This window comes from Mirounga angustirostris, unplaced genomic scaffold (genome assembly GCF_029215605.1).
Source record: "Mirounga angustirostris isolate CCGP_5_RB_7025 unplaced genomic scaffold, mMirAng1.0.hap1 SCAF_3, whole genome shotgun sequence".
Taxonomy (NCBI): Eukaryota; Metazoa; Chordata; class Mammalia; order Carnivora; family Phocidae; genus Mirounga; species Mirounga angustirostris.
The window spans coordinates 16,013,873-16,032,411 of record NW_026991711.1 but is presented as its reverse complement, the minus strand read 5'-3'; the positions used below and the strand labels follow the sequence as shown (position 1 = coordinate 16,032,411).

At 40.7% G+C, this 18,539-nt stretch overlaps 1 protein-coding gene and 1 long non-coding RNA gene across 3 annotated transcripts in view; one reads left to right on the top strand and one right to left on the bottom strand.

Annotated features, from left to right (window-relative positions):
- Positions 1-18,539, top strand: part of GPC6 (glypican 6) — a 1,081,278-nt gene that overhangs the window by 991,842 nt on the left and 70,897 nt on the right. For both annotated transcript variants that reach the window (XM_045869601.3, XM_054506389.2), the window contains exon 6: positions 1,388-1,531. In XM_045869601.3, the coding sequence (XP_045725557.1) occupies positions 1,388-1,531 (144 nt within the window). The remainder of the gene's footprint in view (positions 1-1,387; positions 1,532-18,539) is intronic.
- LOC129045659 (uncharacterized) lies at positions 10,155-18,246 on the bottom strand. The gene is made up of 3 exons (XR_008505705.2): positions 17,857-18,246; positions 13,513-13,737; positions 10,155-11,543 (listed from the first exon to the last, which is right to left on the bottom strand). It is a non-coding gene; the product is annotated as an uncharacterized LOC129045659 (long non-coding RNA).

The window sequence follows — 18,539 nt, the reverse complement described above, 5'->3', positions numbered from 1 at the left end:
CAACTTCATCAAAACTTCCTGAAAATGTCACTAGAGTTTCTGTCATTCTAGTAAAGGTATTATCTCTTGATAACCAGCAGAGAGTAGGAAGCTTCTAAAAACAGCTGAGGAAGTGTCCCCACCGCACCCTGAGTTGAAATCACTGGAAAAGAGCTGGCTGCTCGATCCCTAAGATCATTACACTGAAATGTGTGGTTTCCCATGGCAAACCTAACCGTGACATCAACAGCTGTCAACAACAAAATTAGACGGAACTGTCCTTATAGGGACACCACATTGGCTTGTCCTATTTCCACACCTTTGCTCCAAAGAGTGTTTTCAAAGAACTCTTCCAGTGCAGGTTTTCCTTATTCACACCGCAGGGCAGGGCCACTCAGATTATTTGGCCTTAGATGCTAGACACAAAATAACATTTGTAACGGTAACAGGAATCCCACACGGGTATTTACTGAATGCCAAATTCAAGTACATGAAAAGGTCTCGGTCATGTTCATTTAGTCCTGACATCATCCTGTGACGTAGCTATTACAATTCCTATTTTTAATACAGTTGATGTTCATTATTTGTGGTAGTTATGTTTCATAAAGTGGCTGTAAATACTGAATTAGCAAATACTGAACTGCCGGAAAGACAGGGCTAGGCTCCTGGAAGCTTTTAGCCACCTTTTGTCAACCAACCAATAAGCAACCTATGTGTATTTCTTCTTAAAGAAACTTTATTTAGTATATACTGTTGATTCATTAACATTGACCTCAGGGCCAAGTGCACCAGAACTTCTGCCTGAACAAGGTTTATCTAACACACATATTTTCTCCATAAGGCACATCACACACAGCCCCTTGGGCTCAGGAACGCCAAATAGCACTTTAGCCCTGAACTTGGGGGCCATCTTAAACAGGGAAATTGCCAAGTAAAAGGACAAGAATGTGAAAAACGGGGCACTAAAGAGGCCACAGAAAGGACACTTGATTTCAGCCTGTGAGCTGAAACAAGAAGGCAGAGCATCACTTGGTTCAGCTTCAGCTGGGAACATGCATGTAGGGCCACTCAACCCATGTCCACAGAAGTGCGTGACTAATGATTTGGGGTTTGCAAAGTAATTTTAGCGAGTAGGCAAATTCGCAAATACAAAATCTGCAAATAATGAGGACTGAATATATATGTTTGAAAATAAGAGTCGGCATGCAGTGAGGCATGCACCCCACATCTGTCTAGTCAGGCTTCCTGTTATATTAGCAGTAGTCGTCATTTAAATTTAGAGATTAGAATTTATTGGAGATTGGAGTCCCAGGAAAAATGGGAAAGCCATTGCCTGGCATGCTTCTGTACCAGGATCTTAGGAAGAAACTCACTGTGAAGTTTCTTGACCTTTCAATGGTTCTTCCAGGTCTTTCAGGGGTGTGGCCAACCCAAACCTGCTCCAGCCCTCCGATCTGCTCGCTCAGCTCCTGAAAATTTTAATACGCGGTTCAGGCCTTACAATCCTGAGGAGAGACCCACAACTGCTGCAGGCACGAGCTTGGACCGGCTGGTGAGTTCTCTCGGATTGATGGCCACTGTGGGCACTTTCTGTTACCAAGGTTATTCTTCAGGAGACGTGATGGGACTCCGAAAAAGTTGGTTGTAAAAGTCATCTCATTCTTATATCTGCTCCTGGTCTTAATTAGAATATTGAAAAATAATGAGATCTTCCTTTTAGGTCATGAATTAGATTATTTAAGGCGTTTTATCCTATTAATCCACTCATGCAGTGGCCAAATTTTCAACTTCATATTTCTTCTGAAATATTAATCTGAAGACTAAGTTACTATATCTTCCAGAGATATAATTACAATAGCGCATTTCTTACTCACCTGCTTCTGTTATTTATTCAGTTATGATACAGTGTAATTTTATTATGCCCTCTTGTGTATAAAGTTTTCTGTTTGAAAGACCTTGCCAGGAGATCCCAAGTCAACGTTACTACCATTTTTTTTTTCTTTTTTGTGTGTCTTTTAAAAGTTGGAAGCCTTAAAAATAGTCACTCTTTGATCCACTTAAATGTGTGTCAGGGGACCAACTGATATCTACCAGCAAAGCAATCCACTTGGAGAATAAACATAGTAAACACCATTTTTTAATGTTTTAAAAATCAAATTTTGCTATAAAAAATGAAAAGCTCATAATTTCAAAGAAATACTGCCTGATTATTTTCAATGCAATTTATAGCACTATAAACAATTTATATACCTGTAATTGTTAGCACTGATAATGTTGCCTTGCCAATTATCTTGATGTATAATTAACAGATAAAAACCTTAAGGTCATAAAATACTTGAACCACATCTGATTATGTCATATAAACTCAGATCTCAAGGGTTTCTGGTTATGAAAATACTTTTACTAGTCACTGTTATAAATTACTTTATCATTTTAGTTAATATCCTTCCGCAGCGTAGGACTCACAAGATTAAATTGGTTGAGTTTGGCCTTCACGTTCAGTACATCTCAGCATCTCTGTCTATAAAAATCTAATGTACTTACAACATAAAGGCCTATCCACGAAGAGCCAGAGTGAAGGGGTAAGTGGAGTCATTAGCCACTAAATTATGTTATAAATCTATTACTGTTTATTAGCAAAAAAACCCCTCTTCAGTGTAGGTTTCAAAAAAAGAATCATCCAGATATTGCTTCAAACTTCTATGTTACCTTGGTCGTGTCTATTCTCTGTTCCCAGTTTCAGGAAGAGTTTAAAAATAGTCACCTTTCTTCTTTTAAACAACCAATTAGATTCCCCTGAACCGCTAGCTAATTGTTTTAAAGAAATGATGGTTATCATGAGAGTCCATTGTTTGAGGTTTTACTTTACAAACTCCTCTGTCTGTTAAAATCCTTTTCACCAAAGCACAAATGGTGAGTATGGGTTTGAGTTCTCTCACTCTCTCTCTCACTCTCTTTCTCTCTTTTTTATTTTTTTTCCATTTTAGTTGGCTCTAACTTAGTTATTGGAATGATTCAGGCTTTTTGGAATTTTCACAAATTCTAATTTAAGAACTGGGGCATGGTGCAGGATGAGTAAGTCCTAGCGATCTGCTGTACAACATTGTGCCTATAGATAAGTCCTGTTTGATGCACTTAAAAATCTGTTAGGAGGGTAGCTCTCATGTTAAGTGTTCTTACCACAATAAAGTAAAATTTAAAAACAATTGGGTGCATTATGCACTTAGTTAAAATTGCACTGAATTGGATCAATATAATGATATCTATGACTACTAATTAATGTTTTTTCCCTTTGAAACAAGCACAGTTTTCTCTCCTCCCTAAGAGAAATAAACACACACACACACACACACACACACTCAAACAGGGGAAGTAGAGCAAGAAATATATTTTTCTCAAGACAGCAGTATGTATGCAATTTAGTACAACCTAAATAAAGCATCAACGCTTTGAGATTGCCACATGATGTATAATATCTGATAGATAAGGAAATTAGAATTTGAACCTTCTTTTAGAAAGGAAATTCACTGATGATCTTCGAAATGCCCCCAATATAAAGGTCTTCAAGAGTATTGGCAAATAGCAAACTGATTTAGGCTTTTCTATTTTTATGCACCCCCCAAAATATATTTTAATCAATATTTTTTCTGAAAAGGATCAGTCATGGTGAATCATTTGATCATGGGTAAAAACCAAAGACTAGACTGGGTGCATAAGGGCCAGATTCAGTGCATAGGAATTTAAATCAATAAGTCAGTTTTATTCAAAAATGTTCTCTGACAGCACATAGTACTTAACTTCCTCATGGTGTGACTTAAGGCTCTGTAAGAGAGAATGGCAGATTTATTAATGTTTTATTGAATTAAATTCCCAAATTGTAAGAATTAGTGATTTGTAATTCACAGCCAGCCATAAACTGACCTGGAGTCACTTCCCCAGTCCCTAAGGGCAAGAGGCTGTTTCCACATCAAAAAGAACTATACAAGGTTATTCTTGAGAAACACAAACTAGACCCAAAGCTAATATCAGAATCTTCATTTGCAGCCCTTGGCTTCCCGACCAAGGCTTTCTTCCTTTTGAGGGTTCAATGTATTTCTGAATAGTGGAAAGGTAAAGCAGTTACCTTAGCCCGACTGTTTATATGACAGCTTAAATGTCAACAGTCAGACCAAATCATCTCCAAGATGCATGCATTGGTGAACTCTCTTGATGGGTCTGCCATATATTACAGCCTATTTTGACTGTTTATAAACAAGTCTCATGTTACCTAGTCCTGTTTTAATTTTCTCCTGAAAAAATGTTTCCTGAATATTTATAAGAAGCATGTGTCCCAGAGAAGGAGGATAATTAGAAAAGACTTCCCTTAATTTCTCTAAGTCTTTCAGCAGAGAAAAAGCTTCAAGGACAGCATCTAAAGAATATCCCAGTCACCCCACTGTTTTTGCCAAAGTGAAAATAACTGTAAAGCTCTTGGAGGAGTTGCTTCTTACTACCATTTAAAATGAGTACCTGTGTTAATTAACTTTGGAATCTTTTGGTCAGTGTTCCTGTATCAGTTATTGTAATGCTATTTTTTATGTGAACTGGTAATTATGGGGTTAGTTTTAGAAGTAAATCTCCTAACCCCAACCTGGGCCAACTGCTGCTAGAACTTACATAAAATAATTAAAAATAAAACCCTTTCTTAAAAATACATCAATTCCACCATTTAACCTCTATTAGATGTTTAAGGAACTTGTAAATTCTTTTATATCACTAGGAAGCTTTTCTCTTTGTTCCTCTAAAGTTATATGGACATAAAAATCAGTTTAGGTAGTCAGTGGCTTTCAGACATACTACTGGAAGTTATTTTTATTATCCAGTAATGAATGAATACATTTGTATAAATTCAGCTGCTGATGAAAAGCTGACTCATCAAAGACTATCACAGTCCTTCCTGCCAGCAGCCAGGGTTTGTTGAAGATACAAATGCCATCAGGTATTTTGGTTAACAGATTGGCCCCACGATCGCATGTCTTTCCTGCTACCAACACCCACCCCAGCAGCCCTCTGTCCCTGCTTACTGTTACTGATTTTCAATTAAATAGGCCAGAAGTGATTATTTGCAAACGATTGATTTTTTCTTCCTTTTTTCGTAAATTTATACTTCATGAATTCTCTTACACAATTTGACATGAAACTATGAGTTCTTTTTTTTTTTTAAAGAAACTTCCACTGGAATGTCACTGGAAGTACAGACTATAAAAAATACATCAACCTAAAAGAGCTCGATTTTGAAGATCCGAGAATACAGAGATAGTTCAGATTATCATCTGTGAAAGATAATTAGTTGTACAGCTCAGAAAACTGAGCACAACATGCGTTATAGATCCCGCACACACTGGGCAGGGAGTGTCTGTTATTTACCCCAGTGGACTCATCAGAGCAGAATATACTTTAAATCGTGTATCTTAGAGGAATGTGTTTTATAAAAGTAGATTTCAAAGAAAAAAAAACACGTGGAAGTTAATTCATCAAGTTGGTGATGATTTAGACCAATGAACCTCCAGTAAGTATTCAACATCGTACTGGCTTCTTAAATATTCTACTGGTCATTCTGAGGGAGTTTGGGGTGGGGGTGGGTGAAATGCCAGCCTGGGGCTTCTTAAATATTCTACTGGTCATTCTGAGGGAGTTTGGGGTGGGGGTGGGTGGAATGCCAGCCTGGGGCTTCTTAAATATTCTACTGGTCATTCTGAGGGAGTTTGGGGTGGGTGGAATGCCAGCCTGCAAAGCTAAACGTTATACCTGTGCTGTGCTATTATGTATAGAATAATCTCTCTTTCTTTTTCCTTTAAATTTGTTTTCCTCTTGCTTCCCAGAGGATTGTGTGGAGGACAATGCAACATAGTGTAAGCTTTGGCCTTCTTTTTTCTTACTCTTATCCTCATTTGTCTTCATATAGTCATTTCAGAGAGTTCTCGAGAAATTCTACCTCCACGTTCCCTTTCCAGACTGTCTAGAGCGTGTTGAACACTGCACATGACCGAGAGGGTTAGCCGCTTCCTCTCTGTTTGGTATTTATGGTTAACAGCCATTTTGGTATTCTTTCCCAACGGCAAGGTTTTCAATCTAAGCTTTGTGTTAGACTAACTCATTTGGTGGCTGATTTAAATTCTATCCCAATGTTCAGACTATGTGTAGTCTGCCTGAAAAATTAGCTCTTCCCTGATAGAATATATTGGTTTTTTCCTTCTTGTGCTGAGCGAATAATTACCTCGCTAATAATAACAACGAACCAACATCAGCTGTCATGCATAAGGAGCTAATTTTTCCATTAGCGAGGACAGAGAATTTAGGGGGGTTAAGAAATAGTCTGTGGTGTAGGTTGTTTACTCTTTTTTTTCTTCCTTCTTGAATTTACTGATGTCTCATAGAGCATTCAGGGAGGGCCTGGATATTTTTTACTACAAAGTGGTTTGTGTTGGGGCTGAGGACGGCGCACCCAGGTTATCTTACCTGACTTTATATATTAACCATAATAATCAGATAGTTAATTTTTCTAATCTGGTTTTCAAATTAACATCCCATACTGATAATACCTTTTAATAAGGTTCTGAACCCTGCATATCATTGTGGACCCAGGAGAAACGATGACTCTCCCCTGAAGGGCACATATTTATTCATGCAGCACACCTGTGACATCATAGTGCCCCATGTCTGCCTGGCCTTATATTCAGGCAGTGAATTCCTCTGTTCAAATTCATTTCTTTAAAAGGAAATTGTCCCCTGAGTATTCCCATTCATCATCACAGTTCTCTGAGCCCAGGGCAGTTTGAATGACAAAAGAAAGTTAAGAGGTAAATCTGGAATAGGAATACTCTGGAAGAGGAGACTTTGAAGAAGGAACAGGAAAGACAGATGGCTTAGGGTCTCCTGATGCTAAATGGGAAATGGGGGGAGCAAACGTCATGGGTAGGACAAATCAGGGTTCTATTAGTTTGGTTCATTTGATAAAATTAGAGTAGCTCCAGCTGAGATAGTACGTGCCCGTGTTTCTCAACAACATTCTCCTGATATCTCCAGGTTTTCCAGCCGTTGAGCCAGTCCGATCTCCTTATCTTATGGTTATCAGGATCCCTGTAGCTTTCCCCCAAGAGGAACGACTTCTTGAATATATTGGAAGGCATATAAATTATAATATCATCCTCCACCCCCATGTTGTCTGCTGGACTTCCCTGCTGGCCTCCTCTAATCTTCCTTAACTGGGCCAAAAATAACGGTGCTACTTTTGAAATTCACTGGTTCGCCATTGGTGCTAAATAAGAATTACTGACATTATTACGTATAGATTGAAGAACTTGCAAAATATCAAGTTATGCACTTTATTTTATTATTCTGAAACAAAATGGACAAAGCAGCTCACTTTCTGGTGTCGTTCCTGCCTGATGGTTAATACCAGTTTCAGAGCAAAATGCTGGTCATAAAAACGTTCTTCTCTGCCTCTTTGGGGCCATTTTGGTGTGATTTAGGATGTCTTGATTGTAAGGATTCGGAGAAACTGTCTGTTGTTCATTGTAAATTGCCATGGCGTTTCATTGTCACCTCAAAGGATTCTGCATCCGGCTAAATCCACTATTTTGCATTTCAAAAGGATGTCAGGCTGTATTTAAGAAACTGTTTTATTATCTAGAGCCTCAGCCACTGTCTTTAAGTGAAACTGGTATTTCCTACCTTCCACCCAGACACACACACACACACACACACACACACACACACACACCCCTCAGTCTTTGCTTGGCCTGAGCAGCAGGAAAAAGTAAAACCTCAATAACAACAGTAAACCAGATTCTCCACTTTAATTAGTTTTCTAAAGATAAATGGGTCAAGGCCAGACTGGCTTTCAGCCTCTGCTGCCGCAGCATAAATTATGCCACATTCACCCCAGCCAACAAATGCCTACTGCTCAATCCACTTCCAATTGTGAACTGCCCAGTCTTGTCCGAACCTGCTTTATCTCTTTACGGCAAAACCCCACTGAGACACCCCGGTTTCATCTTCAATGAACCCTTGGTAATAACAGCAGCAAAATACAGTGAGCTTTCAAAGCAGGGAGAAAATACAAAACATTGTAACCAGACCATGCAACTCATTTGGTCTCAGCTCCTGCCCTTCGGGCAACAGCAGCAGCGCCTGGTGGCTGGGAGAGCCGCCAGACACAGGCTTCTTTCCGCTTCGTAGCATAGGACACACATAGAAAATGATGGCTTATCTGCAGGATATGCTGCTCGTTCCATGGGCTTGGAGGATGCACACAGCGAATTCAATGGTATGCCCTGTTGGGAACCCGGAGGGAACGCCTGCTCCTCGTGTGGCTTTTTCACTTCGCACCCAGGGGACAGTGGACTGGTTTTACATCCTGGAGCAGCTCTTCTTTCGGGAATGTGGAAGGATGGTGAAACTGGAAAAGCGCAGACCTCTCTTTGAGCTCAGGCGAGGCGGTGTTCAATTGCACTGGGCTGTGTGCCTCGGGGAGAAAGAAGAGGAATCGCCCCACTGGCCGCGTTCCTCCCTGGGAGATGCTGAAGCCCACTCTGCATCTGTGCTTTACGACACATTCAGAGAATCACATGGATTCTTGATGAAATAAAGTATGCCACCCCTTTTAAAAGGGGGGGGGGAGGGACTCTTGCACCGTTTAGGCATAAGTGGTCCTTAAAATCATTCTGGGGGGGATTTGACCAACCAAACTATTTTCAATTCTGTTAAACTGTCCTTTGTCTTCAGAAATATTTAAGCTAGAGCTTTGTTGACCTCTGACTATGTCACAAACATGAAATGTTATACTTTCAGACACCAAATACAGCAAGACAGATTTTCTATCTGCTTGATGGTATGCTGATATGCTTACTTTCCCCTGAAGACATGAAAATTTCTTTCAGAATTCCTAGACTGCAGCTAACCCCAAATCAATGCATCCTTTATGCATCAGTCAATCAACAATGTATGTACCTGCTTCTTCTCTGCTACATAGCACTTAGTAAAACTAGCTACCACGTACAATCTATACCATAGCATGTTGTAAGTGCTAGCATCATCAAAAAGGCAAGAGTTACTACTTGCAAAAAAGCACAGCTTATCAAACCTGTTAGACACACTCTGTCTCCTCTAGGGAATAATATCTAGTACAGAGTCCATACAGTGTGAGCATATAGGAAATAGGAGTTTGATTTTGTAATCTAAGATGGATTACACTACTAAAGAATACATGGAAGATATATTAACAAATGAATTATCATGGACCAAATATGCCAACGGAAAACACTAAAACATCTGTAGCATCTTTGGGATAGGCTATCCCATACCTCATTCTACTTTCTTAAGCCAGAACTTTTTGCCCACATCTTGAACAAATTAAACAGAAACTTTGTCAGTTCTGAACCAGTCTGATGAAAAAAGTGTATTTGTCCTTTATTCAGCTATGTAACAAGTGTTTTGGTGACTGGAATATGAAAGCCTGAATAGACAAGCCATACTAAACTACTTAAATCACACCTTTTAAAATATGTGTTCATGAGAGGCATCAGTTGACATAGATCTTTTATTAACTTATTGAGCAGCTTAAAGAACCTTCTCTTTGTCATGGAAAACCTGCAGTAATTCTTTCTCATAGCTGTCTGAGATATCCACAACACAACTCCCAAATGTGATGTTCACGCTTATGAGAGATAGAGCTGAAGAAATGGGGTATTTCATAAATACCAGTTTTGATGTATTTGCTGTATAATCAATCAGCTTTTCACTGACTCTGGGGCCTATGGAATACATTTTAAAGCACTGGGAATTTGGCTACTCCCATAACATATTTGGACACTCTTTACTGCTAGCAATAAACCTCAGGCATAAACATTGTAGAGAAAACCAGATGAAAAGAAACCTGTTTGAGTGAAAATTGACTTCGCTTCATAAATGTTAAAGGTAGAAAGATATCTGCAATACACAATAATTTTATTACTTAAGCTCATTCATGATCATTATCGTCAAAGGCTCTGACTTCGTACATATTTTCTAACACCTAAAAGACTGGCCAATCTATTAAAAAAAAAAGTCAGGTTGACAGTAAATGAACAACCAGCAGCTGCAACAGCACCATGATATTGCTGGTTAACAAATAATTTTTTGGAATTTGGGTTTGGGTAATATCTTCGGAAGCTTTGCCAATACTTTATCGATCTCGATAAGCCGAGCTAGGCAACAAGGCACCTACAAACACCCCCCAAAATGACTCATAAAGAACACAAGTTTACTGCTCATTCATGCCAAATATGTTTTGTGGGTTTTCTGTGGATCAGCTGCACATGATCATCACTCTCACTCCAGGACCCAGGGTCACAGCACAGCCATCATCTGGAGCTTCACCTGTTACAGTAGTGGAGGAAGTGAGAATGGGACAAAGACAACTATTGGAGTCTCCACCTAGAAGGGGCACAGCACACGGTTCACAGGTCATTGGCCAAAGGGGATCACATGACCAAGCCTACTGTCAAGAAGGCGGGGACCTGTGTCCCTCTGTGTCTCGCATAGAGTGAAAACATGTGAGTGAATGTAATATTGTCACTCACAAATATGTATGACCAAGGCAAGATTTTTAAGTTGATAAAAATCGACCTCATTACTCTCTCCAACCCTAAGACAAACCTTACATGAAAAAGAAGAGGAAAATCCTTCATTCGTTCAACAAATATTTATTGTGCACTAATTTGAACCAAGGATAGCTGGTTAGAGCATAATCAGGAGCTCACAATACTTTGGGGGACACCAGACAAATCTAGCTATAATTCCATGCAGACTAGATACTGGTAAAGATTGTGTTTAAATTTTTTAGAATTCTCAGAGAATTCTAAGTCTTTTTTACAAAAGGGGTGTCTATATTGCCTTAGAAAACCAGCATCTCTTTGGAAGTCAGCTTGATTTTTAGTGTTGGATGGCTTTTTTGCCTATCTGAACTTTGAATTCAATCATAATTCAACCAGAGCCAAGGAGTCCCACTCCAAATCTTAGGACAGTATCTCAGGGAGGAGGTAGAAGCTGTTGCCAATGAGGATAGAAAAATAGCAGCAGAAAAACAGAATGAGCAAAGACTTTTTTATTACCGGCATTTAAGTGTCTTTCAGATCCAGACTATATATATTTTAAATAAGGCTTCCATATTGCATTTTGTGAATGCTGCTCTTGTCTTACTTGATGTCATGTTTGCTTAGGCAAAGCAATTTTTCTGCTCTTCTCCTTTCTGGGTCAACCTAGTTGGAGCAAATCAAATTGTTCTCCCTCTCTCTTTCTTTCATACATCATCATTTAAGATCACCAAGAATTCAAGTTCTGGAACCTGCCCTTGTCTCCTTTGACAGTATCTGTTTATTTCTGAACAGCATTCATGAAGGAGAACACTCTTCACAGGTTAATCAGAGAAATTGCATAGGCTGACAGCAACAGTTAACTTATTGATTGCAATGAAAGTCTCAGGAATGTGTGTGCCATTGGCTTCTGCATGGAATTATCTGGAAAATCGTAGAGCTCTGATTCAGCTGGAAGAAAAATTACAATATAAATTCATAAATTATTTGTGTGTAACCGAGGTAATGAAACAATGACTTTTGTAAGTTTTATTCTAAGGGATTTTGACCTAAGAAAACACCCCCACAGCAGCCTGCATTCATTTCAGTGAAGAACACTCATCTCTGCACTTGAAAAAGCCTAGCATTTCCTTTGCCTGCTCTTTGCAGCTCCTTGAGTGCTAGAGAAAAGGGGTAAACATGAAGCAGCTAGACTAGCTCTGGGAAGAAAACATAAAGGCAGCAAACTGCCTTAATTGATCTCCTCACATAAAATCCAAAACCCAGAGCCTATCTTTAGTGCAAGACATGTCCTCACGAAGATGTTTCCAGTTACTCAGGAAAATCAAATCTTCTTTATACAACAGTCTTCAAGGAACAAGAAATATTTCATTAGGATTTTAATGATGAGGGCTCAAGCAAAGAAAGCTTCATCCTCTCTTTTGTCAAGCTTTCTTGACAAGATAAATAAAACAAAAAGCCCTTTATGTATTTTTCAGTAAAATAAAAAAATGAACAGTTTGGAGGTGAGAAGTAAAATGAATCCTTAGGAATATTTTTTGAAGCGGACTTGGAAAACTTGGGTCATGGTATAACAGAGAAGGCTCGTGTGTGTGTGTGTGTGTGTGTGTGCTTATTTTTTAATTGTGATACACTTCTTGTGTCCAGTAGTCATAAGTGAGATTGTTACAGTTATTTATCAAATTGTAGTTGAAGCGTGATACTTTTATATAAATGTCTGTGATTCATCACTACTTTTTTAAAATTCAAAGACACCTCATTGTGAATAAAATCTGACCGCCCATTTCCAGGTCTTCCTCATCCCTCCCGTCATGTCTTGCCCTAAACTTTACCCTTCCACAGAGAGGTGCCACTGCTGTCTGCTAGATTAAGCACAGCTGTTATTATCACAAACAACAACATCTAAATTCAAAGATCTCAGTTATTCATTGTGAGGTTGACTCTAACACACAGGCTGTAGGTAGGCTTCTTGTTCTTTATGGAAAGTGGCTGGTTTGGCTGCAGGCTTCAGCATTCAGGGAGAGCTGAGGCCACAAAAGCTTTCTGGGAGCCTTTAGGACTAGTCTCTGGGGACAAGCAGAGAATCGCAAGCTCTGCTGGCTCCCACTTGGTTGTCAAAGACTGTGAACCTTGGAGCTTTCTCTCTAAGCTATGGCCACAGAGCAAGATTCCAGTAAAAAGTCCCAGGCTGAACATTGGGGAAGCTGGTAAGAGTGTCAAGTTCTAGAAAAGTATTTGGGAAGCATGGAGCTAAATGGTGGATGCAAATAACCCAGAGGAATGATGGAGTACAGAGTGGGGGGATGCACCGCATCTCCCATGACATATTCCTGAGCACTGCGCACATCTCTTGGCCTCACGTCACCACCGAGGACCAACACGGAAAGGCTTTTGCTGAAAACACTCAAGCCAGACAAGGTGGAGGTACTCAGGGAGGATGTGAAAAGCCCAAATTAAGCAGCTGAATCTGATGCAAAGGTGAACAGCACCTGAAATAGCCTTTTTGAAAAAACTCACTTGAAGGTGAACACAGAGACAAGCCATCGGCAAAATTTAACTGTAAAATGATCAATACCTGGAGAGTAGATTTGACGATGGAGAATGACAAGAAGGAGAAGAAGATATCATACAGCTCTTCTTCTTCCATCTTGACCTCTCCCCTTCTAAAAATAAAAGGAGAACCAAAGGCACAAAGTTTTTAAGATTTGTGCAGTGACATAGGAGCCAGAACAAGAACCCAGGCTTCTTACTGCTACCCGGGATTTGTGTCCACCAAGTTGTCCCACCTGCCTGTCTTACGAAATATATCATAGCTCCAGATGGAAGCAGGATCTGCCTGACAGCCTATCCCGGGTCAACAAAGAACGGTCTGCATTTGTGGAGTGCTTTAGAATAGACAAAGGGTGTTCACATACTGTACCTTGTTTGTAAAGCTTGAAACAACAGGAGCCAGCTATCTGATGTTTCTCTTGAAGAGACTTCTAGTGCTGGCTTTCTGTTTCCCAGGGGCCTGATGCTACATGCTCTTGGTGTCTGTGATGTCTCGGCTGCCATCAAAGGTCAAGCAAGAGGTACACAGGCATTTTTGTGGGTTTACTGCTACTTTGCCTCTTTTTTGTTGCCCGCAGTACTTTCATAAGATCCTCTGTTTGGGGGAAAAAAAAAAAGGAAGGGAGGGAAAGAAGGCAGGAAGGAAAGAATGAAGGAAAAAAAATTTTTTTCTGATATTTAAGGCTATTTGGGGCGCCCAGAACAACTTCACAGAATTCCAGATAAAGCCTGGAGAAGTTCATTGCTCACTCAAAGGAAGGGGAAGAAAAAAAATGGGGGATGGGTGGGTCTGGATGATCACTATTGTAAGTGTTTACAGAATGTTTGGATGACTATCCTCCTAAGTTTGCTTTCTATTACATTGCTGATATATTCTCAAAGGCTGCTGACCATGGGGATTTGGAATTCAAGATCCTCATTTTTAAGATCTTCCTGAACAATAGTAGTATAAGCAAGTAGTTGTATTTTGTTGAATTGATGATTAAAAGTAAAAGCTATGGCTCTATTGATTTAAAATGATAAGAGACTTTCAGCACATTATTTAAATGCCTGTGGGAATTGTACAAAGTCCCTCCAAGATTACTGACTTTTGGTTATCATCCTTACTACTTTTGTCTTCCATATCATTGCATTATCTTGAATTGTGGTCATCAATTTTAGCCCTTTTGAGTCATTGTGATGCAAACAGGACTGTGATTTATCCAGAAACACCAAAGTCCTGTTTGACTCTGGGCTGGCTCAGGCCAACTCTTATACTAAAGACAAGACCACATGTTCAGGTAAGTAGAGCAAGATGCAAATGAAGCCCAAGGCCTGATCCTTAAAAGTGCTGGCCAAGGCCTCTTTCCTCACCATGAACTTGGACCACCTTCCTCCAGGGGGTCTCACACGGACCCAGGGAGACAGCACTGAGCCAAAGTATGGATTCACCATCACTGCCAAGGAAAAACAATTCAAAACATTTGCTCTACACTCAGGGAGCCTTTGGGTTGGTTGCAGGGACATTAAAGTCCATCTAGTCCAATGCTCTCAGTTTGCCAATGAAGACACTGGAATCCAGAAAGGCGATGGGGCTGGTGCGAAAATCCCATTGGCTTAGGGCTGAGATATTTCTTTGTTTCTCAACTTCCATTTATTCAAGCGATACATCCAGTAATGCATCTTTCAAAATAATGTCATGCTGGTTGTAGTAAGCCCATATATAGAATATATATGTGTGGGGAAGGAGGGTCCATATATATATATATATATATATATATATATATATATATTCTAGAATAAAGAAAAGCCACAAATTACAATCACAAGAAAAATAAATTGAATTTGTTGAATTCACTGTCACAAAAAAGGTGGATCTTTTTTTTCTCTTTATATAGATTTATTTTTCAGACAAGTTTTAGGTTCATAGCAAATTTGAAAGGAAAGTAGAGAGAGGTCCCATATACCCCCTGCCCCGACACAGACACAGACTCTTGCACTATCCACCTCCTGGAGTGGTGCACTTGGTTTTGTTTCTTTACTGTAGGTTTGTACCCTTTGAACAACATCTCCCCAATTGCCCTGCCTTCCAACCCCCAATAACCACCATTCTACTCTCTGTTTCTACAAGTTTGACTTTTTGAAATTCCACTTACAAGTGAGATCATACAGTATTTGTCTTTGTCTGACTTGTCTTTCTTAACATAATGCCCTCAGAGTCCAACCATGTTGCTCTAAATGGCAGGATTTCCTTCTTTCTCATGGCTGAATAATAATCCGTTGTGCGCATGCGCCTGTGTGTGTATGTATGTGTGTGCACATGTATTTGTACAATACCACATCTTTATCTACTCATCTGTTGACAGACACTTAGCTTGTTTCCATATCTTGGCTGTTGGGAATAGTGTAGCAATAAACATGGGGCTGAGTATATCTTTTTGACATCCTTGCATTTCCTTTGGATAAACAGCCAGAAGTGGGATTGCTGATCACATAGTAGTTATATTTTTAATTTTTTGAGGTTCTGCAGACCGTTTTCCACAGGGGCTGAACCAATTTACATTCCCACCCACCCTGCAGTGGGGTCCATTCTTCCCCACATCCCTGACAACACTCCACTCCTCTTCTTGATGATGACCATTCTAGCAGAGGTGAGGCCATCAGAGTGGTACACTTGTCACAATCAATACAACTACGTTGACCATCCTTTCCATCCAAGCTGATTTCAGATTAGCTGGCAAGAGGACTCCTCACAGAAATGCTGCCATTTTCTAACACTAGTACCTTGGGTGAGTCCCTCCAGCTCTCCTCTTTCAGTTAAAATGACAGGGAGAGGAGAGCAAAGCAGATGGGTAAAAGTAAGGAGAAAATATCTAAGATCCTTTCCAGCTTTCAAACACTAGCATTCTGGGAGGAATGACAATCTATTACATCAGTGTAACTCGAGCCCTCCTCCTGTGATGCCACCTAGAAATGTGTGGGGAAGGAGGGTCCACCTCCAGCTCCCACTGTTGTTTTATCAACGATAACTTTCTCGGGGACTCTCACATCAAAATCATGTTTGTGATTCAGCATCTACTAACATCCACATGAGGCAGCAAAGTTTCTCAGTACATCTCCAGGATGCACATATACCAAGGCACAGAGAGGAGAAGTTGTCATTTCTTCCTCCACATGTAGGATGCCATGCCTAATTTTAAAAATAAGAACCCACTGCGTCTGCCGGAGCCTGCTGTTTACATGGCTATAATACGTTTTACTCACTGTGCTGTGAGGAGCCTTTCCCTCCGTGTCCAAAGAAGTGCTGGGGCCTTTTGGAATCTTGTGGACACGATTCATCACTGAGCATCTCACCTGGATATTCTAGTCTTCTGTTTTGTGGGCCTCTTTCTTCTCCCCTTCCGGAGAAACCACTGTCTCGCTCTCTGGCTCCATCCTTTGCATTCACTGCCCCCCCACCCCACCACCACCACCGTGTTTCCCACAGCTGTGGCTTTTCTCATGGTATTCTAGGCACAGCACAGGGGGGAGAAAAAAGGTGTTTTCATATCACGGTTAATTTGCTACAGTCAGAGCAAAAACAAAAGCAAAACATTTGAAAAATGCCAAGCACTTGGGAGGAATGTCTGCTCGCTACGCTGATACTTCACTGTGACCTCAGATCCTTTCCAAGATTCTCACTGTTACAGTAACACTAGGTGGCCACATCTTCTGGAAATACAGATTCAAAAGTGCTTGGGTCATTTTCTTTTGTGAGAAGTTTTTTGTATTTTTTTTTCACTTTATTAACAGGATGTGTGATACCTAGTAAGCGGTGTGTGATCACTGCTTCTTATAAAATTGAATCTAAGTGCAAGTCATTTCACACATTTCTCCCTTCCCTGAGATAGCTTCAGTGCCTTCCTTTTTTAGGACAAAGGAGGCAAGCAGAGAGGTTTCCTAAATGTGAGAAGAAGGAGGGCTACCACCGTGCTCTCCAAGGGACTTTCAAATTAACTCCTCCATCCCAACACACTTCCTCATCTCTCCCCCCTGACTTTGTTGGGAGAGACACAGCAGAGGGTTACCCTTTGCCCTTCCTGGAGATAGACCACAAAGCCAGCAGTTAGAGAAAGATCTGTTTCTGCAGTCTCAAAGGACCTCTCTGCCCACCAGACCAGCATTTCTGAACACGTGGGACCAGGATCACCTAGATCAGAAGCTCATTTAAAAAAAAAAAAATTGCTGAGAGCCAAACCAGAACACACCAAATGAGCCACATCCAGGGCCAGACGACAGAAAATCTGCCTCTTCAACATGCTCTGATGATTCTGATGTACACTCTCAATATGTTATATGGACTGTTGTCTTCCTGACTCTTGAGGATCTGCCTTTTCCCTCAGCATCCTCACTACCAAAGCGTCCAAGGTATACTTCCTGGAAGAATGACTCCTCCATTAGATGTGTACAAAAGACTTCTTGGCTCACGTGTGGAAGGATTCACCCCACTGTGAGCTCCCAGCAGAGAGAGAAAAATCCAAACTAAGACTGTCTGGCTGTCCCTGCTGTTGGTCTCACGGATGTCACTGACATGAACCACAGTCTTGAATCACTGCTCTTTATCAGAAGCAAATATAAAGAGAGACCCCACACCACCAGCTGCACAGCCCAGCCTCCTGGTAGTCTTTCTAGAAAGAGCTTATATGTAAATTAAACAGCCTCATAGTTAATATTTCTGAACTTCTTTGTCACTTACCAACTTCATTTGGTTGGTACCTTCTTATTCTGGGAAGCGAAAGTGATCTCTCTGCAGCCCCTTGCTCTGCTCCATGTTCAGTTGAGAAGAGGGGTGGCCTGGTGTGGTGGGGGGTGCTGCTCTGGGAGTCAGGGCTCTGGTCCCCCTGCTGCCCCAGCATCACTCTGAGACCTTGCACAGCTCACTTCTACTCATCTGTAAAATGAGGGATGGCTTGACTCCGGTGGCTCCACGGTCCTTTCCTAGGACACAGTCACAAGCTTCTGTGAGTGGGGAACATGTGACCCCACCGAACACTGATCAGCAGGTCTGGATCACACATGGGAACTCCTGAAGAAAGAAGCCTGTGGGGCCAAAAAGCCCAGTTGAACTCAGGCTGGCAAGATGCTTCCCACAGAAACTGGAGCCCTCGGAGTTTTATTTCTTCTTCAGAACATCTGGCTAATGTCTTTTCGGGCATGATTCATGTTTCTTTATTGTCCAAAAGGAGTCAGAGAGGGACAGAGTAAAGAAACTAAATAAAATGTCCTCGAGAATATCCCAAAGGAATAGAGGTGTGGGGAAAGTCATGCTTGAATTTAAGCCACTGAAAACATTTGGCAAAACACTGAGTTCTTCCTGCATGTTCAACGTTGTGAATTTTCACATGAGCTCACGTTGTTCCCAGAACCCACCAGACCCCG